We start from the raw sequence: 24,813 nt of genomic DNA, 5'->3' as shown, positions 1-24,813 counted from the left end.
AAGAGGTGTGATTTTGATATTCGAAGAAAAATGCTATTTTTTAATATAATGTTTATTTTGTTATAAAGTGGAAGGTATGCCGTTAATAGTGGAAAATAACATCATGACCACCACGACCACGCTTACAGGAAAATATCCTTTTCATCCTTTTTATCCTATCCTCGATAGCCTCACGAATTCCATCTTTGAGGTGTTGAATCGACCCTGGGCTGTTGGCGTAGACCTTCTCTTTCACGTGGCCGCAAAGAAAAAAGTCACAAGGTGTTAAATCACAAGATCTCGGTGGCCAATTGTGATCTCCTCTTCGAGAGATAACACGGTCCGGAAACTTATCCCGTAAAAGATCAATGGTTTCTTTGCTTGTGTGATACGTGGCGCCGTCTTGTTGAAAACAAACGTTGTCCAGATCAATACCATCCAATTATGGCCATAAAAAATCGTTAATCATCTCTCGATAGCGATAGATAACACCTGTTATTGGAAAACCCTATACTTTACGAGATATCCATCACTACAACCATCTACCGAGAAATAATGAATTTCTTTTCTCCAAAACTAATATTTTGGAGAAATTCTTCTAACAGTAAATGTGGACTTTGAACCAGTATTAACAAATTTTACAATTTCTTATCAGAAGATATTCATTAAGATATAGTGAACCAAAAATAAACTGGGACACTTATATGTTCTGACTTCAATCTTCTATAACTTGAGAACGATTAATTTAATTTCTAAACGGCAAAAGTTAATATAAAGTATTAAATTTCAAATTCAAATTCAAAACGAAAATAATATTTGAAAGTGGGACAGTAATGAAAATATGGAAATAAAGCAAAATTGATCAATTAATATTTTGTGCAATATCCTTTTGGCAGGAAACAATCAGACACACCTATGTGAGTGTAAAGGCTTACCCAGAAGGAGGCCTCGGACTCTTGATACTGCATTCTTAACATATGTAGTGGATATAACGCATCTAAAACTAACGAAGCTTTACTCGTTCATAAAATTTACAGAATGGTTTAAAATGAAACCCATAGTGTAAGAATAAGTTCCATTGGTATCCCAATGGATCTACTATAGTTCTAAGTCTGCCATTACGACATCCACCCTGCCGACCTACCATCCCTTTGCACTAATTACTGCTTGTAGACGTCATTGCATGGAGTTTACTAAAGCCTTAGTGAAATGCCTTGGAATATTTTCACATATCTCTTCAACGGCTGATAGACTTATCTGCGGTTTGCGCAATTCTCTTACCATGTGGCCCATAAGTGATCAATGAAATTGAGATCTGGGCTCTGAGGAGAATGGGGCAATACTTTTCTTACATTGTAAATCAACCATTCCTTTACAATCAGCGCAGTATGGTTAGGGTCGTTGTAGTACATGAAGGTGACTGTTACTGGCAACTGTAAGTTTTTGAAAGATAATTCGCAGTACCAACCACATTAGACAAATTTAGTGATGTACCTCTCCTTCTTCAAAACAAAACTACGGCCAAATAAGTTGAACTTCGACTCGTCGGTGAAAATAAGGTTGTTACGAAATTCATTCGTCTTAGCAAGACGCATTCTTTAGCATAGTTCAACCATTTACTCGCATTAATCCCGTGCGTGAAGTCAGCTAAACTGCGAATATTCCGCTAATATGTGAAGTCAGTATTGTTGTACGGAAGTGAAACATGGTTGGTCCTTAACACCATCACATAGAGGCTACAATCATCTGTAGAATATTCTGGCCGCACACCATCAGCAAAGAAGCGCTGTGGAGATCAACGTATGAAGACTCCATCCTATGGCAATTCAAACGCAGAAAGTGGCGATGGATAGGCCACACGCTTAGAAAAGTACCTCTAGAATGGCACTGGAACCCACACGAGAGCAGAGTTCGGGGATGGCTAAAGATTACTTGGAGAAGATCGATGCTGCGCGAGCTAGCAGATGCTGACATTACAAAAATCAATAGCAAAATCAACAGCCTAGAAACGTGTATGATGGAAGAGTCTTGTCGAGGCTCGAACTCTCTCGAGCGGAGTGAATAAGGATATATGTATAAAAAAGACTCGTGCGGAAAACTTCTAATAGTTTGGGGGTGTGCGTTTACAATTGTCGAATTTTTGAGGGATTGAGCAATGCTAATTGCAAAAATTTTCGGGTTATCTTTTATTAAACGTAAAATCTTGCTCTTGGTCACATTTGAGTTAATTTTCGAAATTCTTTCAGTACCACTTTTGAAAAGAAAAGAATGGTTTTCATTATATTTTTTCAATACATTAAATACTGTCGAATTAGGTTTTTTCAACATTTCCGCGATTTGATGCACACTTTTCCCTTCGAAATGTTATAGATGCTTATTCATTTTCATTCATAACTTGCAACGTCAATGGCAAAATGTGTGAAATAAATGCTAAAAATTTAGGGTGTCTCATTTTTTGTTTCATTTTGGAAAATGATGTTATTGCGGTTATTACATAATATCAAATAATATCATCTACAAGAAGAATTATGCATATTAATACATAGTTAAAAAAAATGATTTTCAACGCAAATGTTTTCTTAAAAATCTGTTTATTTATATAAATTTGAATTTTTTGAATATTAGTGCCCCAGTTTCTATTTGGTTCACTAAAGATGCCCTTTTGGCACAAAAGACCATGAGGTCTAAGTGCAAAATGGAAGATGCGGCAAATAATATCGCTGTCATGTAAATTCCAAAGGCTGTTTTGAATTTTGTTTGAAAGCATAAAAACTAAGTATTTGTTGGCCAAAGCTCGGTAGTTTTGGTTTGTTGGGTGTATATTTAATTTTAAATACGTTCTTTCCAATAATGTTTGTGGAAGTTCAACTGAACTGTCCACGTGCCGTGATTTACGTATGTGTGCGAAGCTGCATTTAAAATTCCAACTTGGTAGTCAAGTGCTGACATTCTTCTTTAATTATTTGAATTGGAATTTGGTGTTAAAAGTTGGGGCCTAATATAGGGTGGGCCATGTAAAATTTGCTTTTTGAATCGGCTATAAAAAAAAAACTAATCAATAGTTTTTCAAACTTTTTTTTTATTTTGAAGATTGAACATTGTCATTTATGAATGAAAAATAATATCGTTCAAGTGACTGCCACGACTGGCTTTACAGTAGGCCATTCGATCAACCCAATTTTTAAGCACATTTTCGATTGTTTGGGCTCCAATTTCATGAATGGCAACTTCGATTTCGTGTTTTAAAGCATCAATCGTCTCTGGACGGTTCGCATAGCATTTGTCCTTAACGGCTCCCCACAAAAAATAGTCCAACGGGTTTAAATCACAGCTCCGAGGCGGCCAATTGATATCGGAATTCAAAAACGGGAACCAAAAGTTCTAGTGTAACTTTGGCAGTGTGACAAGTTGCACCATCCTGTTGAAACCAAATGTCGTCCATGTCATCCTGTCAATTTTTGGAAACAACTCGTTGAGCATGTCACGGTAACGGTCGCCATTTACTGTAACCGCGGAAGAAGAAGAAGACTCCCTACTTTGGAAATAGGTTTTCAATATATCCCAATTTTGTTCAAGCGTATAGCGTCCCATTTCGTAAATGTCAAACATTTAAGTAAATTATGAACATATTTGACATGTCATTTGTGTTACCAAACGCTATATGGCCCACCCTGTACAACCCTGCTTTACTCAATTTATCTTGCTTTACTTTTCAAGCTTCTATGGTCAAATGGTAGCTTTAAAAGCAGTCAAAGTAAGCAGCAACAAAGGATTTAAATACATAGAATCTGGTGAAAATAATGTTAACAGTTATTGATTAACATATATACACACACACATTCACACTTAATATGACAAATTTACACAAACATTTTTAATTATCTAAAAAAACACACACATTTGAGATAATTACTAGTAATTGAGTTAGCACACACGCACACGAAATTCGTGCAAAAGCTCACACCTTTAACTTACCTCAACAAGACGGGCATGGTAGCCGACCATTATCAAAAATGAGCACAGCAATATAATCATCTGCACATCCAAAGGCATCGCCATAAGTTGATAATCAAAGTACGCAGCTGACGATGCGTAGAGCGTCGGAAATATTGTTAAAATTAAGATCATATAGCAGCCGACCATAGCCATGGCCATGAATGTTTTGATGAGATAGTAGAGCTTCAAGGCCGTCGCTAGCGAAACAAGACACAACACCCAAGTGAAAATGATATACTCAGGATGTGCGCAATCATTTCTACTTTCGGTCAACTCCTCTGAGGCATTGAGTTCGTTGGAAAGACTATTGAGAAGTTCCAGGTTATTTACATAAGCCAAATCCGATTCATTTTCGTTGCCGTTGAAGACCGGTGCAGCAGCAGCAGCAGCGGCGGCTGCTAATAAAATTGCGCGTGGAGATTGTTCAAAGGATTCGATTGTATTGTTCGACGTCGCATTCAAAAGATTTATGGGCGTTTGTGTTAAGTTTAACGCATTAACAATACTTTGGCGCACGAGATCGCCAGCTGGTGCTGCTGTTAGATTGTCAGTGATGAATGCATCGACGATTGTGCCATTTGCTGCATTTATCGTTATATTGTGATGTATTGTCGCCGACAAGTAGACATTCAACTTGATTTCCTTTTCACTATTACTTGCCATTAGAGCAGTAACTGAATTGTTAATGCCGTAATTGCTATGTAACTGGTTACTAGCCGTAGTAATGTTATTGTTGTCTGTGTTATCAAAAGCATACGTCGAGTCCGGGCAGAGTACTAAGCCAATTGCACTTAAAACCGACATCAATACAATGACAATGCAAATGAAAAATGTTCGTCTTCGACGTTGATGCACCAGTTTGGCGGAATTTTGTTTCAGGTAAATTGGGAGATCTGCGAGTGAGAGTTGAAAGAGAGAATACAGAAAAATGCAGAATTTAATTGTTGTTCATTTGTTTAAATGCTAGAGGTATTTAATGATTTATTGGACTCACTTGAAAACTCCTCTGCCATGACAAGAACGCAAGCAAACGTCAAAAATATTGTACCTACCACCATACAAATAATTAATTTGGTACAACGCGGTATGATAATGACTTGGCACATCACAATAAAAATCCATATAATAAAAATGCACAGCATATTTGATCTGAAAAATAAAAACCACATAGAAAATGATGGAAATAAAAACGTACGTTTGTAAAATATATGTAAGTTTATCTAGTGGTAATGTAATACATTCTGCCAAAAAATATCCAGAATTGTTCATTTAAAAGGCGCGCCTTACTCATACATATGTGTATATTATAATTTTTTATCAATAGTAATAATTAATTCTTGAGTTCTATTTTTGTTTGGTTAGGAATAAAACTCTTTACCCATCTTTTATTTTTCAGTCAGGAGCAATGCCATTTTTTGAGTTTTATTCTTTGAATCAGAAATAAAAATAAATTTATGATTTATAACTCCTGCTAAGGAATAATACCTCTTTTTTGATTGTAATTTATTTGAGTTTGCGTCATAAGTGGCGTATGGCACCCGGCAACAGAATTGCCCTACTCATATAACCTGAATTTAGTCGTAAGAGAACATCCGATCTTTTAGCGGAAACCAGGCCTAATGAGCCTCGGAATCAGGTAAGGTTAGGTGAGGTTTTTGTAGCAGTCAGTTTAGAGTAGCCAAACTCAATTAGCCCATGTAGGTCCATTGTGGTACCACTGTGTAACACGGGAATCTTCCTATTAGTTTTCACGGAATCAGTTAGACTCTTTTATGAAGCGTACGATAGGCTTTAACCCAACACCGCATAGTTCCGGAAGAGATTCAACCTTGCTCTACTCCTAGCTAAGCTGGACAATTACAGAGAAAGTGTTTTTCCTCTTCCTCGTCTCTACAACTTCTGCAGTATTCATGCGAAAGTATTCCTGGCCTGGAAGAGTGCCTACCTCACAGCCAATGACCGGTGACATATGCCACGACCATCGAGATGTTCTCCCCTAAGAGGTTAATCAACTCTCCTGATCTATTTGCGGTCAAATTAGCCTGGTTGTAACACACGTATTTTCTTCTCTCCATGACCTATTGGCCTCCTAGAGAATATCATTTTGTATCCTTAATTTGCAAGTTGCCATAGGGACTCCAATGTTGCCTCCTTCCATATCTCTATGTCCTGGAATCCATATAAGGCTGACCTTGAAGACGGTGCTAATATCATTTAGAAGTGCCAGACATTGCTGAGCAACCTTTGATCTTAGTATAACTGCCTTCATTGATTTGATGGCCACCTGGCTGTCCGAGAAGATATTTATCGTAGTCCTTGTTACGCCGTGTGTGTTGAGGTACACAGTTACCTCCTTTATGGCTAAGACTTCTGCCTGATAAACGCTATAGCGTAGCCCACTTTATTTTGGATACATCCGTGTAGAAATTTATTTCCCCTCTTCTCCATGGACTTTGAGTTTGCTACTCTCTTCTTGACGAGATGTCAGTTTTGACGAGCCTGTCGAAGGAGGGCCCGAATCGATTCGGTTCTTACTGGGCATTGATTAATTGGTACCCACACTAGAAGCCTTGGAGAAAACATTAATAAGAGACATTTGGGCTCATTCTGTGCAGATGTCAAATTTTATTGAGGAAACAAATGCGCTTCTCCAATTAAGCATTGAGTTTATTTTTCCTTATTTTAACTTAACCCTGTATAACGGCCACCATAGCCTAAAGAGTAGGTTCGTGACTAGTGCTCGGGTTCGAACCCCGTTGTGGGTTTCACCATTTGAGGAACAACACCAAGATATGTACACCATAAATTGGTGGAGGAGATCGGCAAAAAAATCCACAGAGTTGCACAGTGGCAATTAGTACAGTCGGAAGATAGGTTCCAGAAATTAAACGTGGTGGTACAAGGCTTGAAGACAATCCACGTTAAGAACGTCCAAAAACAGCAGAAACACCAGAAATCGTAGAAAAAATACAAAACATCGTATTGGAAAATCGCCGAGTGACTGAATGAGATTTGGTAGAAGCCCTAGGCATCTTATTGGGCAGTGTAAGCGAAGTATTGGGTTCCAGAAAGCTATGTGCACAATGGGTGCCGCAATGGAATAATAAGACATTCGGATGTGACTTTCTCAGCAACATTTAAAGCGTTTTCGAAAGGACAAAGTGGATTTTGTGTACCGATTCACCACTATGGATGGGAGTTGGGTCTATCGCCATGATCCAAAATCAAAACAAGAGGCTGAAGATTGGTATGAACCTGGTTCTTTGACTCCGAAACAAGTTTGCGTTCAGAAATTAGCCAAGAAGGTGTTGCTTTCAGTTTTTGTGATATGAAAGCAATTTTGTTTGTGGATTACTTGAAAACCTGTAAACAATAAATTCTGAATATCATTGTAATCCTTTAGAACAATTGTAGGAAAAAGTTCGTGAAAAAGACCCAGTTTGCCAGAGAAAAAAATTCTTATTGTTATACATTGCCACATGAGCATTTTGACAGTGGCTAAAATTCATGAAGTTCGAATTGTTGGAGAATCCATCGTATCCACCAAATTTGACCCCTAGCAACTTCCATCCGTTTCCAGACCTAAAAAAAATCGTGCGTGTAAAGCGTTTTTCATCAAATGATGAGGTCACAACAGCTGTGTAAGCGTATTTCGCAGTACTTTCATATTATCACTTCGGGGATAGAATTCATGAATTGGAATCTCGTTGAAACAAGTGCATTGATGTTTAGGGAGACCATCCTGAATTATAAAGTGTATTTGAACCCACAAAACTTGTTTTTCTTATTGAACCGCAAAACTTATTGAGCAATCTAGTATTTATAATTTAAAAATATTATGTAATAACTTACCTAAACATATCTTCACGCAATTGACAAAACTTTTGTTCTTGACAGGAGTCTTTAAATTTCAAAGTCCATGTATTCAGGTACTCTCGGCGAATTTCCTTATTGGAATTTATTTGTATATTTTGTTCTATAAAATCGTCAATCTATGAAATGTTAAAAGTTAAAGAGAAAAAATGTAGAAAATGAAGGCAACCATTTTTTTTTTTTAAATTAAATTGATTTAACCATAAATGGCATAGGCAATTAAAATTTTATTAAACATTTCTGTGATTTTGTAATGATCGATTCAGAATATGCTGATAAACTTCCATAGGCAAGTAATATTGGCCCATACATTAAATAATATTATATATTACAGACCTCTTCATCCAACACTGTCATTGAAAGGCCATTCTCATGTTTGGTATCACATAAAACAGAGTCACTTCGGTTGAGACCGTCTTGTGGGGAATTGAGCTGAATTGTAGGAGAGAGAATGAATTCTTAGTAAATAGATTTTTTTTATTACATGCTTACATATATACAATACTAGCTTATACCCGTGGGTTTCCCCCCACATTTCTATCAAAAAGTATGCAATGTAAATAAAACAACTTTAACTTTTTTAAGTCAGTTTAGGTATTATTTAAAACGATCGGATGTACGACATTTTTTGTTATATTATTTTGAGTATAAATAAAAAGGTTTTTCGGTGCGACAACTCTGGAGCAGGCTACATATAATTGGCCATGGGCAAAACATGAGTTGGTTAGATTGACTCCTACTACAGCTAATGATTGTCTTTGAGCTTTATTTATGGACATTGCGAAAGCCAGTCTAATAGGAAATTGGAGGCGTTTAAAATTGAAAGGTTATGCGTCGGTATCATTGGAATTCTTGGTATGAAAACTTTGTGGTTTTCAAAATTTCCTGATAAAACCATAGCTTCTATAACATTCGGTAAAAGTTTCGTGATGATTAGCCTTGTGCCATTGCATAAACGTGGAGGATCCAAATTACGCAGCATAATTATCATGGCCCCCTTTTTAAGCATCAGTCGATGAGGAGGAATTCCTGATGGGTCCAAGGAGTTAAGAAACTCAACGGGATAATGAACAGCCTGGGATTCTTCGACGACTGTGTCAATGGAATGATAAGTTGTGACAGTTCCTGGTAGTATTTCTTGAATTTTGGAATTAATGACATTTACATCGTCATTCTTAGGTGCCGAAATTGCCCTTTCTCGAAGCCATCTATAGTTTGTGTGATTGGCTGAAATATTTGGAAATACCCTTTCTATCAAAGCATCGGCTGATAACATAAGTTGAAAAAAACCTGGAGGAAAAGAAATTAAATTTGGTGGTAAAGAAACTGGTATTTTTCCATTGCCTATTGTAAGTAGTTGTTCAGAAAAAACTTCTGCTGAAGCATCTCCTCCCAAATGTGCTCTCATATTTGTAGAAAGAGTCAATTTTTGAACGTAGTCCCATAGGTATGACGATTTTAAGCAGGCATTCACTTCATCTGCGGCGGTTCCTTTCGGAATAACTGGAAGAATTTGCCCTGCCATTAAGAGTAAGGCACCACCCATGGGTTGATCATTACCTCTCAAGTCTCTCAGAGATCGGTCTAAAGCTTCCAGCGACTTTTTATGGGCCATTGTGCACTCATCCCACACGATTAGCTTACATGTCTTTAGAACCCTACCTTGACCTGAGTTTTTGCCTATATTGCACATCGGTGTGTCAGATATTTGCATAGGCAGTGGTAACTTAAAAGCTGAGTGAGCTGTTCGTCCGCCACACAAAAGTGTAGCCGCTATTCCTGAAGAAGCAACTGCCACAGCGATTTCTTTCTCTTCTCTTACATCAGCCAATACCAAATTAAGCAGAAATGTTTTGCCGGTTCCTCCAGGCGCATCCAAAAAAATTAATCCTCCCTTATTTTCAATAATCATTCCTTGAATAGTTTCGTACGCGATTTTTTGATCCGTAACCTCTATCGTTGATAATATAAATTCGTTTCTATATCAAATGGTCAAACCCCCATTTTTCTCTAAGCTCATATTTTTTCTAGGAGTACTAAATACTAACTTCATTAAACTTTTTACCAATTTTTGGTGTTCTACCATAAATGCGTCCAGTAATATGCAGTATGAAAAATCCCATTTGTATAGGAGGTGTCACGCCCCATTTCTAGCTATCACCAGTTTTCATCTGCACCTGCAGCTATTAACATTATATAATCTCTTACCAAATTTCAGTTGTCTAGCCCAAATACTTCCGGAGATATGGACAATGAAAAATTGCATTTATATGGGAGGTGCCAAGTCCCCTTTTTCGTTTTTCTCAGTTTTCTTGGAGGTGTTAGGAATTAACCTCATATAACCCCTTCCCAAATTTCATTGGTCTAGCCTAAATATTTCTAGAGATATGGACTATAAAAAATTCCAGTTGTATGGGAGGTGCCATGCCCCCTTTTTCGTTATACGCAGTTTTTCTGGATGTGGTAAGGATTAATGTCATATAACCCTTTACCAAATTCCAGTAGTCTAACGTAAATACTTCCAGAAATACGGATTGTTAAAAAATCCATTTGCATGGGAGGTGGCACGCCCCCTCTTTAGTTATACGCAGTTTTTGTGGATGTGGTAAGGATTAATGTCATATAACCCCTTACCAAATTCCAGTAGTCTAACGTAAATACTTCCAGAAATACGGACTGTTAAAAAATCCATTTGCATGGGAGGTGCCACGCCCCCTCTTTAGTTATACGCAGTTTTTGTGGATGTGGTAAGGATTAATGTCATATAACCCCTTACCAAATTCCAGTAGTCTAACGTAAATACTTCCAGAAATACGGACTGCTAAAAATTCCAGTTGTATGGGAGGTGTCACACCCCCTTTTTCGTTATACGCAGTTTTTGTGGATGTGGTAAGGATTAATGTCATATAACCCCTTACCAAATTTCAGTGGCCTAACGTAAATAGTTTCAGAAATACGGACTGTTAAAAACTCCATTTGTATGGGAGGTGCCACGCCCCCTATATATATCAAAAGATTTTTTAGCCTATGACCATCCCGGTAAGGTATCCAGTTCGTGTTTCAAATTTGGTTACGATCGGTTTATGCGTTTAGGACGCAAGTCGATCTATAGATACATACATAATTTGAATTTTATATATATAGATTTGAATAAATTATCGCAAAATAAAGCACAAAATCAAATGCTGCAAATGTTTATAAATGAAAAATGGTCGAGCTATTAATAAGCCATTGGAATACTAATGCTGTGAAATTTCTGATATAAAATAAAGTGGATATTATGTTACTTTCAAAAACTCATTTTATAAACAAATATAATTTGTATATGCCAGGATTTAAGTTCTACGCTATAAATTAAGCTGATAACAAGGTTCATGGGGGCACGGCGATGCTAACCAGAAACGCATTAAAGTCTTATGCTACAAACTACCAAGGAGGATAGGTTACGTACACAATGTACAGTATGCAGAGGTGCGACCAACAATAGATTATTTTTGAAAGATCTATCCGCCTGGCTGATGTATGCGGGGTCATCACAGCGATGTGTTTACGAAAAAATTGAGGTTGTATTGGTGATATAAGAAAAAAATCAACACTACTACTACCCAGGTTACTTCGATGACATCTGAACCATACCATAGAAAATTGTGAAAGGAATTGAGAAGGTGTGGCCAAGATCAGACCGTTAACTTGTTCTCTGCATCAGATGTCTATGAGAATTAAAGTTATGTTCAGAGCGTTGTGACGTAGTTACGAAGGCCACCAAACATTCGTTTTAAGCAGAAGAATAACTCTTACGATTACGGTTTAAGTGAGATATGTATGTAGATAGATATTGGGATTACGCCCCTATTTTTGCACATCGCTGTTTTACAAGCGTAGAGGGTTATAGAAGGTCGTTCTTATTTTCTCTTCCCAGAAAGATGGCATAGCTTGCGAATGGATGCTGTTTAGTTCTTCTTACATATATATATATATATCTAGGCGACGATGTAGAATCTGTTGCAAAACGCAAACAACATGAGGAACGTTTTGACGTTGTCTGATCTCGGAGCTCTGATCGGCAGAGCTCTCAGGGATTTCAAGTGAATTCTGCTGCATATACACATTTCTAGAGACAATAGTGAGATCTTGGATTGATTGTGTACGCGGTACATACATACATCTTTCAGCAGGATTCTGCCCCTTCACACAAAGCGATGGCGACACAAGATTGGATAGCGGAAAAGTTCTATGACCCAACTCCCAGCCCTTAATCCCTTGGATTACTAGGAGTAGGACGTAGTTGGACGTGAAACCAATAAGCATCCTTATAACACCACATTGTCTCTGAAAGCTGCTATTAATACCGCTATGATCAATATGAATAAGGAGCAAAAGCTGGATTCGGACATACAATTGTTTTCGAACTCGGATTGAATGATTTTATGGATATACAATAATTTAATGTTTTGCGAGAAGTTTGTGAAATTTCATTAAAGTTTGTTAAAATTTGAAATCAAAAACTCAACGCATCGCAGGCGTTAGATGGCAAGGGCACCACGGGTACAATACAAGTAGGACTAGAGTGCCGTTTTGATATCACAATATAGGCCACTACCTGCGGAAAATAACAAAACTTAAAGGAAGAAAAACCATCTACAGCCATACAGTGCTGTTTATGTAATGGAGAAGAGAAAAGGGATATAGGCTAGAGAACTGACTCAGTCTATTCACAAAACGTAAAGTAAGGAACCTCAAGTGCCTAGCCCCCAAACTCGGACATTTGCAATGAAAGTGTTCAAAGGTCTCTTTTTTTGCTGAATCCCCTAACTTCTGCAATGGGAGTTATACGAAAGTCCAAGCTTCTCCACATGCGTTCCGATTACCCTATGGCCGGGGACCACCGCTATGAGTTTGAAAATTTAATGGCGGGGGATCCCTGGCGCTTTAAGCTCTCGCTCCCATCATACTGAGGTCAAAGTATTTTTGAGATAGATAGAGAAAATATAACTCCATCTGCCTTGCGCTTTTTTAAGAAAGAAATTGTGCAGTTTCCCTTTAACAACGGTCAAAGAGACACTAATGGGGAGGAGATGGGCACAACAGAAAGCGGTTCTGTTGACCCCTTTCTGGCAAGTTCTTCGACAACTTCATTCCCTCTATGTTCCTATGCCCTGGAACCCAGATAAGAGAAATGTTTCTTGCACGTTCGAGATGTTTTGATCTCCTCTTTACAGGAGTTGACCAGAAGAGAGCTTCAATATGGTGATGACAGGACCTTTATCGCAGCTTGACTATCGGAAAAGATAGTCTCCTTTCCAACAGTGACCCTAAGCATTTTGCATGCCTGCAGGAGCGCGAAGACCTCTGCTTTAAAAACACTGCTAGTTTTCGGCAGTTTAAAGGTGACTGAAATATTGACGACTGATATAGAGATGATATTGGCTCCTCTCCAGATCCCATCCTCGATCCGTCGGTGAAAACAGAGGTACGTATGTAAGTACAGACTCTCTCCTCCTTCCAATCCAGCCTGCTTGGAAAGATAGCCCTAGCACAACTTTCAAAATCCAGTTTGCGGATAGAGAGATCTCTACAAAGTACAGAGAAGGAAGAAGAAATCTGTCTCAAAATTCTACCTCATCCTCCTGTATGCCAACCTCCTTCAACCCAATAGTGCAATGGATTGAACTTGAAGATTAACGGGAAGTAAGTCCAGAATGACGGTAAGAGCGATCCAGTGATGCCAAGCACTGTACTCTCTCTAATTTAGTAGTGTTACAGCCCTTCCGAAGATCTATCCACCAAACTAGGAAACCATATTTTTTCCGTGTACTTAATAAAGTATAATTTGAGCATATTAAGACTTTATCTGCTCTCTTAAAGTGAATTAAAAAGTATTTCAAAACCAATTTAACTACTATTTTTCGCAAAAAATCTGCATACCACCAGGTGAAGGTGGTACCATAATTCAAAGGAAATAATAAGTAGTCATTGAACATCGCATTGCCACTACACAGACTCCTGTTATCCAAAAATTCACACTAGCACAAGTGGCACTAACAACATATGCATTTCGAAGCAAATAAATACATTGAAGCACGGCATAACTTCTCTACGCATATTCAAATAAAATTCTATCACTACATCTGCATAAACATACAGATGTACATATGTGTGAGTATGTGAGGATACACTTACATTTTTAAATGGAATTTCCGGTGTCCATTCAGTGGTTGGTTCATCTTCGATAATTAATGCTTTTGGGTCGAGTGCGCTGGTCAGATTCTGTACACTAGTTGCGGTACCGTTAAATTTTAACGGCTGCTGGTGAACCACTGCGGGCTCAGTCATCGCTGTAGGTGATGACACCGTTGACAAGCCAGTTGAACCGCCGCCACCCCCATTTTTGCCTGTCCCATTGATGCCATCACCCACACGCCTGCCATTATCCAACGCTACACCTTCCATCACATTTGGCAATGAGCTTACCGAAATATTCTTCTTTTGCAGCGAAACAAGTGGTGGAAGTGGATTGGGTGTTAAGTTTGTTTGTTGTTGCTGTTGCTGTTGCGCCTCGCCACCAGTTGTGGTAGATATGGATTTGGAGTCTATGCTGGCGGGTGTTGTGACGGCAGCAGGAGTGCTGACATCCGAGCAGCCGGGCGCACTGCAAATGGTGTTGGCCAAATGTTTACTGCTGCGCGTGCCAAAGCGACGTTTTGGTCTAAGAAGAATACAAACGAAGGCGTTGAAAGTAAGGAATACTTAAATACTTTAGTGAAACAACAGCAAAGGTGCGAAAAATATCTTAAGATCTAATTGAAATGTAATTAATTTTCTGCGAGCTTACTTTGCCTACGACGCGTAGAGTATGCGTTGCGGCACTTCAATAAATTATTTATTCCTTCACTTCACCTTTTGACACAATCACTCACCTTAATGGTTCGGTGCGCTTTATAAGATACGTTTTGATGTTCAACATTTTTAAGTGATTGTCTCGACTACCACCGTTGCCCGGCTCCACTTCGTAGGCCTCGTTGAGGCACTTAAGTGTGGCTTCTGAGATGTGTACACGTCTGAAAGAGGTAATTGAAGTAATTCTGGAAAATTCACTTAATTGCAATACAAAACGTAAAAGCAAAATTAAATCTACACACAACTAAATATATCTCCCACTTCATACAGATTTGACGTGGTTTAAAGTTCGCTTATTTAAGACGTAAATTTTATTTCATACAGGTGGAACAAAGGGCCTTAATGAACAAGTTAAAATTAGATTTATTTAAACTTAAGAATTTGATTTGTCGCCAAGTGCGAAATGCTTGTAGCACTTCTGCTTCCACTAGTTGTCTCCACGTGTTGGATGGCCTATCTACATCTTCGACTGCATTGTGGTTTCCAGTCGAGGGCGGCTTTTGTGATTTCTCCAAGTAATTTTCGCAGACTGTGACCGATCCCTTTCCACTTGCTTTGTGGGATTTTCAGATGAACGGGTGTCTACTTCGTTAATGCCCAGGGGTCGGTGTTAGTACCAGAAAACGCGCACAATTTTGCGGAGTCTGTGATTGGTAAATACCTCACACCCATATAGAACAACAGACTTTACATTACTTTAGATATCAGAATTCATCTACTACTTCGAGTTTAGTGCCGATTATCTGAAAGGTTTGCGAAAGCGCAGAGTTGACGCACAACAACTTTGTCTTCGCAATGTTGATTTCAAGCCCACTTTCGCTGCACATTCGCTCACCGCAGCGATCTTTGACTGTATATGTGAGTATGTATTGCGCTACAGCAGACATATTTCGTCGGCGTAGTCGATATCTTCAATTGATTTCATTATAGAAAATTATTTGACTGTTTACGCGGCCAGTACGATTAATTTATATTGAGATAAAGTCACAAGGACTGTAGTTGTGTGCAATATTTTGTATTTCTTGTATTTCTTCACCCAATTTAGAAAAGGCAGAAGTAAAGGCGCTTTGTTCAGTGTTTTATTTCTGTCTCGAGTAACGCACGAGAATCACCGGTTCTAGCTGAAACAGGAGCTTCATCTGCCAGATTGTTGATATAGCTTCTCTTGTCGTGGCACACGAAGCGTTGGACGGTCTTCCGGAGATGGCGATATCGTTCTTCTAGCTGGGTAGCTTGGTCGCCGCTTCGGTCCGTCACCAATGCTAATTTTTCCCTGATGGCCTTTCGTTGGCGTATTTTCTATATTTACCTTTAGGCGTTGCGCCGAGAACGTTATCAGCACAAGTTTTCATAGCGGCTTTGACTGCGACGCCACTGATTCATCTGCACACTGCTTGCGAGCATAGGCGTATTGTTGCTATGACAAGATGGTGATCGCGAACAGGAACTATATCTGCACCCCCTTCTATTTTCAAGTAAACATATCTTAAATCGTCTGCTCACTGCAATGTGGTCGACTTGGTATACTTTGCAGTGACTGTCCGTGGACAATCAAGTTACTTTATGACATTCCTTGACCAGTCTTCTTCAGTTGCAGAAGTCAACTTATCACTCAACTTTGTCATTTCGAGTACCGAAGCCATGCTTACCCATAACAAGCTTGAGTAGTGCGTTGTCACCGCCAACTTTTGCATTCATGTCACCTACAACAAAGATGATATCACCTCTGGGCAAAGAATCAGACACCGCGTTCAGTTGGTTATAAAATCCCTCTTTTTCGCAGTCGGTCGAACCATCAGTTGGAATGTAGCACTGGACAATTGCGATGTTTCTGACCTTAGGCTTTAAGCGCGCCCACATAATCCTGTCTGATACTGGTCTCCACGACATTAACCCGCGCCTAGCTATAGTATTAAGCGGAATGCCAACTCCCGATTCATGTTTGTTACCTGGGGCCTTGCCAGTTTATAGTAGGACTGTATGCCTGGCAGGAGATAAATAGAAATTCACCACAGCCGGTTCATCGCACTTCGCTAAAGCATAGGATTGAAATACCATATCACAGCATCTCACGTTCGGCTTGCTGAAATCTCGCCTTCATACTGTTTGCTATGTTGTCGCTATCTCTTAGTATCTTAACATTCCATATTCTGATCTTAGTCCCTGTACGGTAGCCAAATGTCGCCGACGATCGAATTGGTTTTGTTATCCGACGCTGGTTGTTTGTCGATTTGTTAGTATATCAGGCCACTTCAGGTCAAATAGCAAAAGTATTTCCTTGGACTACGAGCCAATTCTTCGTCAGGACATTTCTTATGTTTAAAATTTAATTGATTACCCTAGTAGCCATTTGGAGAATATCACGGTGTCTAAGTGTGTGGCATACCGACACAAAGTGCGAGTTCGATCCCTGTATGGACATGGAACCGTAAAATGTTATTTTTATATAAAAGCGGTAGATTTTCGGTAGTCAGCAGGAAGTCTCGGAGTGTGCTTCCGCTTTAAAAAAAGCGTCTAATAAAAAATATTTGTCATTTAATGGTGGTCTGTACAAACATATGTATGTATATATGTATAGATGTATGCATTATAAAACTACTGAAATAAAATAATCAACTTTTTTCACTAGTTTCATAACCTTAATTTCACTAAGTACGCATAAATTAATTTAAAAATATGACAACTAAGAAGAGAACATTTTTTTGCTGTTCAATATTGCCAATCCATTATTTTACACGAGGAATCCATTAACTTTACAATAGAAATTTTAATTGACTATTTTCGCTCAGGCTCCATTTTTCCACATATGCAATATGCACATGTACATACACATATATAAATAAGAATATTTATACATTAAAATAAAAAACAGCGGTTAGCTTCCTGTTCGATTTGTAACAAAACTTTTTTTTTATTTTCCATGCCATGCGAATATGTCCATAGGCATACGAATATGTACGTACACAAGTAACAATTTTATTACTCACCCGGGAATACCGCCAGATTCCATGTGATTGGCAATAATAACATCGTTGGACCAAACATCAAAATGCCACTTTTTATTGCCCAAAACGCCACACATCACCGAACCACTATGAATGCCGATTCGCATATTCAAATCAACCTGAGGGTGTAGGAGAAATAAATTGTTATACAAGTGCTATACAAAAGAACAAAACAAATGGCAAATGGATAGTAGGATGACTAGAGTAGACTTAAGTGTGCAAAAATATTGAAAATATTGCAGATATTTCCTAAATAAAATTTGCTGTACACTTCAACACTAGAACTACCGACCGGGCAAAATGATCGGTTATGTCAATTGTTCGCAGATTTTCTCTATAAACTTCATTCGAATTTTTTTGATAAAATTATACAATATTATTGTATGGCTTTTTCTAATTTTATGTATTTAATAATACTCCGGGTTATTTTGACTTTCCACTTCTATGTTTTAAAAGCCCCTGAAAAGTTCTGGGACCACATGGTGCTAGTTTTATTGCATTCACCTCTTTTTCAGTTAGTACTAACTTCCAAAATGGATCAAAAGAAATTTAGTGTTTTAATTTTACACTGTTTCTTGATGGGAAAAATACCATTCAAGCGGAGCAATGGCTTGAAAAGTGTTATGGAAACTTCGCTCCATCAGAAACAACAATAAATCAATGGTTTGCAGACTTCAAATGTGGTCGTAGAGACACCGACGTTGAACAAAACAGTGGACGTCCAAATGAAGTGGTAACTCCAGATAACATAAAAAAAATCCACAAAATGAATGATCGAAAAGTGAAGTTGCGTGAGTTAGCTGATTGCATGTGCATTTGACTCTGTTCAAAGTGGGTATCGCGTTTGCTCACTGTTTTATTTCATCAAGACAACGCCCTGTGACTTGTGATGCCAATCATGAATTAAACTTCGTATTGCTACCACATCTACCGTATTCGTCAGATTTGGCTCCCAGCGACTACTCACTGTTCGCAGACCTAAAAAAAATGCTCTCCGCTAAGAAGTTTTGCTCGAATGAAGAGGTTATCGGTGAAACCGCGGCCTATTTTGACGCAAAAGATAAATCACTCCACAAAAGTGGTATTGAAATGTTCGAACGGGCAGGAATGATTGCGTTGTTATTGATGGAAATTACGTTAATGAATAAAGCTAATTTTGAACAAAAACAAAAAAAAAACTGTTTTCTTTGTTAGGCCCGGGACTTTTCAGCCCATGTGTTACCTACATACATATACACACGGGTCGTTATTTTTAACGCCTTCAATATAAAAATCATCCGAAAACTTCTCAGAATCTACTTCAAGCCGTCATTACGGCGAATCAAAATTCCCTGAAAATGTAATTACCGTTTTTTGTAGTATTTCTGTAATATATTTGAAATGCTTCGATAAAGGAAATGCACGAGTTTACGATTGCACACGCATAAATTTGCTTTGCTATCACCGGGACAAACATCTCGATCGATAGACAATTATTTCCTACCAAAGCGAGATGCAGTTTCACGCAAATTATATGCTAAAAAATCCCAATAAGCTTGGAATACAATTTTGGTAGGCATCTGATCTACAAAGTGAATTTAATTGCATCAGAAATAAAAAAAAATGGCAATGGATTGGCAACACACTAAGGAAAAATGACGGCAATGTCAGTAAACAAGCGCAGCGATGGAATCCATGTCAACAAATTGAAATCAAGCTGAAATGAAGTCTCTTGGATTATTGTGGAACGAACTAAGATCGCTAGCACAAAACCGAAGAGGAGTGGTTGAAGCCCTATGGTCGAAATAAGAGTTAAAATATCATATATATATATATATATATATTTTGTATAATAAAATAACCAGCGAAAATAAATCGCGAAACATTTCTTTGTTGCAATTAGCAGAAGAACTTTCCGCGGAGTATAAATCCATCTGAACAGAAAAACTTGAATAACATCTTGAACAGCCCTGAAAGTTTCAAGTTTTTCTGTTCAGATGGATTTATACTCCGCGGAAAGTTCTTCTGCTAATTGCAACAAAACAATGTTTCGCGATTTATTTTCGCTGGTTATTTTATTATACAAAATATATATATATGATATTAAAATTAGGTTTTCATAATGAAAATACAGCTATGAGTATATGTGTTCGTTATAAAATTGTACATTGAAAAAATCGCTATATGCAAGAATTGTGGTGATCCAAATAATATCTACACAAATATTACTACTTTTTATGTAAATAGATGTTTATATATGGTGTGCCTGCAATATTTTTTATTATATTTAAAACTTTTTTTTAAGTTATTGCATTTTGCCCTCTAATTTGGTATATAACAACTGTTGGTAGTTCGAGTGTTAAAATGTCCATGTGGTACACTGAAACGAAGATTATAAATGTGCCAATACTTTATATAAAATGATAGGAAATGGGAATCAATAGGTTAGGCTTTTAGTGTGTAAAACTATAAAAAGCATATTCCAGTTATGTATTTATTCATTAAAAAGAGTTTCTCATCACTTTGAAATTTTCATGCAGCATACAGAATTTCGGCCACAGTAGCCAAAAATCCATTCATAGAATTTTTTTTATTAGCGATCGCCCCTTGTCAGGCAGTGTCAAACTTGTGTGTGTATTTCTGCCACGAAAAGGCTGCTCATAAAAAACATCTGCCACTTGGAATCGGCTTACAACTGTAGGTCCCTCCATTTGCGGAAAAACATTAAGAGGCATTTCACAAATAGGAAGAGCAGCTTGGCCAAACATCAAAAAAACTGTAAGCGCCAGTGATATACATATTTGGTATATAAAGGGTGGTTCAATTTTTAAACGTCAAGTTTTTTTCTGCATTTCATTTGACATTTTTCAATTTCAGACTAACTCAATTTAAACCATGGAAAGAAACACAATCGAGCAACGCGTTAAAGTTATTCAGGCTTATTATGAAAACGGGCGTTCAAATCAAAATGCATATCGCCCACTTCGTGATTTTTTCGGTCAATTTAATCGTCCAAATGAGCATACAATCGGAAAAATTGTGCAAAAATTTGAGCAAACCGGGTGTGTAGGAGATGAAAATGTGAAAACACCAGTGCATGCTCGTACAGCTCGTACTGCAGAAAATATTGCTGCTGTTCGCGATAGTGTGGTTGAAGAGCCGTCCACCTCAACTCGTCGTCATGCCCAACAATTGCACCTCTCACGCTCGTCGTTGATGAACATTATGCATAAAGACTTGCGTTTACACGCTTACAAGGTGCAATTGACTCAAGAACTAAAGCCTCTTGACCATTTCAAGCGTCGGCAGTGGTCAGAATGGTGGCAGGAAATGGCAACAGTGAATGACTAATTTTCGAAGAAAATCATCTTCAGTGATGAGGCACATTTTCACCTCAGTGGATTCGTCAATAAGCAGAATTGCCGCATTTGGGCGAAGGATAATCCAAGTGTGACTGCCGTAAAACCAATGCCACCACAAAGAGTGACTGTTTGGTGCGGTTTATGGGCCGGCGGCATCATTGGGCCGTATTTTTTCCAAAATGAGGCCGGTCAGGCAGTTAATGTGAATAGTGTTCGCTATTGTAAAATGATGTGGCTACAAGAGCAAACTCCCGCTCATGTCGCAAACTCCGATAGGTAGTGGTGAATATTGACGAAATACCCGTCATATTAGAAATTATGATGCATTGTTGCTTATATTCTCCGGTTTATCCGTAACATCCGCTTTGGTACAGTGTGTGTCAGAAAAAAGGAACCCCGATTATTCATGAAGTAAAGAAGGTATATATTTAACATTTTTTTACATTAAAGTATGTACAAAACTACGAGTTGCAATTACTCAATAAGCCGTGTAGTCTCCATCGTTGTCAAGTATAGCCTGGCATCTTCTTCATGCTTTGAACCAGCTTTTCTGCGGAGCTCGTCGACAAACAGGACTAGATTTTGCGAGCTTGACGCACTATTGGCTTTAGATCACTGATGCTTTAGGACTGATGCGTTCTTATAGTTCCCCACACATTTTCAAAAGGCGTCTGCGGACTGGGAAGGCCAGTCCAATACTGTGATGCCATTTTCTTGTTTTGTTGTTTCTTAATGTTTTTTTCTAGGGGGCAGTGGTTTTGATGATGTGGGCCGGTAGAATATGTTCGACTCCTTCGGTCGACGATAGATGGTGTTGATACTCACATCTATTCCCTTTTTAGCAAGAACTGATTGTGCTTGGCCCCGAAGGGCCCAAGAAGGGCCCCTCTAAAAAAGTTAGACGTTCACTTTATCCACTCGCTTCAAGCCGCGCTCGGATAAGTCATCAACAATTTTGTACACCTTATACCGCTGATTCCACATCACAATAAACTTTTTTGATTTTTTAATAATCAGATCAGTCCATAAGTTCGTGCGTTTTTTAAAGGTGGTTTTAAAATTAATAAAAAAGATGTTTAAAGTATTTAATAATCAAAAAAAAATTTCGTTCATTATTTACAATGTCTTCCCAACGTTAAGGCAAATTTTTAATTCCCTGCTCAAAAAATTGTTTGCCCTTGGAGCCAAAATATGCTTCGGTATCCCTTTTTATAGCTTATTTTGAGGAGTAGTTCTTGTTGCTCATATGGGATTTAAGTCCACGGAAAAGGTGATATTCCGGAGAGTATGGGGGATGCGGCATTAGCTCCCATCCGAGCTCGTTCAGTTTGCCTAATGTTCGCCTTGCGGTATGAGGTCTTGCGATTGGAATAAAAATCAGCAGTTATCGTCTGGTTTGGTTCCAGAAGTTCAAAATAAACAATACCGGCCATATTCCACCAAATAGACAGGAGAATCTTCTTGGGGTGAAGGCCATCCCTAGGTGTCGGTTCTGGTGTTTCATTTTTATCTAACCATTGGCGTTTGCAAACAGGATTATTGTAAAGGACCCATATTTATCACCAGTATTGATACGGTTCAAAACACTTTCATTTTCAAGCCCCTGCGGCAGCTGAGAACACACATTCACTCTCTGCTGAAGGTTGGCGAGGGAAAGTCTATACGGAACCCATTTTTCCAGCTTTGAAACCTTTCTCAACTCAACCAGGTGTCTGTGAACTGTTCCATGCGATGAATTTAACCTCTGAGCTATCATATCGACTGTCAAATTTGGCTCAGCTTCCACGAGTTCGAGCAAGGCGTCGGACTTAAAGAATTCAGGAGGACCAGCGCGCGGGGCATCCTCCACGTCGCAGTTACCACTTCGGAATTTTTAAACCACTTTTGCGCTGTCGTTACACTAACGGTATCCTCTCCATGAACAGTGTTTATTTCTGCAGCAGCAGTTGTTGCATTTTTACCAATTTTATAAAAAAAAATACAAAACAAATCAGTTGTTGAATGCACAATATATCAAAGAAAATATAAATAGTTCCGTTATATTCCGCGAATAATTTTTTGTATTCAAAAATCGTACAAAAGTGAAATTATGGGTAAAATACACAATACCTGATACTTTGCAGCCGCGGCGTACGATAATTTCGGCCTTTTCGAATGCGTGCATAAAAATACTGCCTCAAAACGCTTCGTACACTTCTCACTCCTTTTTGTTTGGTTGCGTTTACGAGAAAGTTTTGAACGGCACTAACCTGAGTTAGCATTGGCGTCGTAGCCCTTGAGTGGGACTATTACGCAGCAAAAAGCAGAATGAAATATATCTTGAAGTTACAAGAAAAAAAAGGTACTTTTCTTTTGACACAGACTGTACTTAACACACCGGTAAAAACGATATGGTAATTCTAACTGTCTAGCAATATATGAAGCAGAACGCAGCTTAATTAAGCTTACGGCACATTTTTAAAGGCCAATCCAGCTTTGCAGTAGCCGGTTGCGCTTGTAGTCATTTCTAAATCAAAATGATGTTCTGCGATGCGGAAGTTGACTGAAATTCGCAAAAGTCGCTCACGATGCAAGGCCTACTATCATCCTGCCTAAGAAGTAAATATTCCTCGACATTCATCGAGTAACGCTAGACGCTGGTGCCAATGCAATGCAAGTTGTTTTGCAATACCGCTATTGGTGTTGAATTCCCGTTCGTTATGTGATAATTCTGGAGATGCTGGTAATATAGGCGTTCCTACTCCTGGTAATGTTATCATGGATAGATCGTGGGGTACTCTCTGATGGGCACAATCTCGTTTCTATCATTTTTGGGGGAAAAGTGCGCACTCCTCGACGTAATTTTTTATTATTCGGAATATTCGCATTTCTTAAACCAGAATTTCTTAAAAAGCAGTAAGTGTTATTGAATAAAATACTCGTATGAATAGATAGTTTGTTTTAAATACCGAATGGTTGAACAGATGTGAAATCATGGTTCAAACATGGAAAACATTGTTTTGAATACCCAATCTAAAGGTTCCAATCTAAAGGTTACCGAAATGACCGAATTTGGCATGCAATTCTCCTTCCTGATATAAGGATCACGTTTGGAAAGACTTTGATGCCAAACACCAAATATTTGTTCTTAGTACAAAGATACAACTATTTATTAATATATTATTTCCTTTTAATTTAATAACTAATACAGGCTAATTGGTGGTAGGATTTTCGTTGCCATACAACCTTTGTGTTTAACTTTTTAACTAGAGCTTTGGTGCAATTTATAGAAAATCTCTTGAATGCAAGGAATATTGCTTAGGAATATTTTTAGATATCTCAGGGGTATTCAACAACGTGTTTAGGGTGGCTATAGTGAAAAGTTTAGGAACGCTAGGTATAAAACCCGCTATTATATGTGGTCAAAAATCTATTAGGTCGCAAACGAAATAATTCGGAATGGCACTAAGCTAGGTTAGTCAGAGTAGTGGGCAGGAGTTCTACATAGGGTGGTGTGTGGTTACTAGTGCTTAACGGGATACTAAAGAAATGAGGAAGGCCCCAAGCTGATAGCATATGAGGATGAAATTGCCCTCGTAGTAACGGGAAATCGTGCTACCATTAATAATAGCATAACAAATACTATCAGATCGTTACAGCAATGGGCAGATCAGGCAGAACTGGGCTTAAATGGGCACACGGAAATCTAAGATCTCATGGTGGACGCCCCCAGCAGTGTATGC

At 38.3% G+C, this 24,813-nt stretch overlaps 1 protein-coding gene across 1 annotated transcript in view; it reads right to left on the bottom strand.

Moving 5' to 3' along the window:
- The window catches only part of LOC129241834 (adenylyl cyclase 78C), a 118,592-nt gene that overhangs the window by 9,254 nt on the left and 84,525 nt on the right, over positions 1 to 24,813 (bottom strand). The window contains exons 11-17 of the mRNA XM_054878356.1: positions 17,733 to 17,869; positions 14,766 to 14,906; positions 14,029 to 14,554; positions 8,185 to 8,280; positions 7,828 to 7,967; positions 4,970 to 5,124; positions 3,955 to 4,868 (exon numbers count right to left, since the gene is read on the bottom strand). Coding sequence (XP_054734331.1) covers positions 3,955 to 4,868; positions 4,970 to 5,124; positions 7,828 to 7,967; positions 8,185 to 8,280; positions 14,029 to 14,554; positions 14,766 to 14,906; positions 17,733 to 17,869 — 2,109 coding nt within the window. The remainder of the gene's footprint in view (positions 1 to 3,954; positions 4,869 to 4,969; positions 5,125 to 7,827; positions 7,968 to 8,184; positions 8,281 to 14,028; positions 14,555 to 14,765; positions 14,907 to 17,732; positions 17,870 to 24,813) is intronic.

This window comes from Anastrepha obliqua, chromosome 3 (assembly GCF_027943255.1).
Source record: "Anastrepha obliqua isolate idAnaObli1 chromosome 3, idAnaObli1_1.0, whole genome shotgun sequence".
Classification (NCBI taxonomy): Eukaryota; Metazoa; Arthropoda; class Insecta; order Diptera; family Tephritidae; genus Anastrepha; species Anastrepha obliqua.
This window is presented reverse-complemented; position numbering and strand designations above follow the sequence as displayed.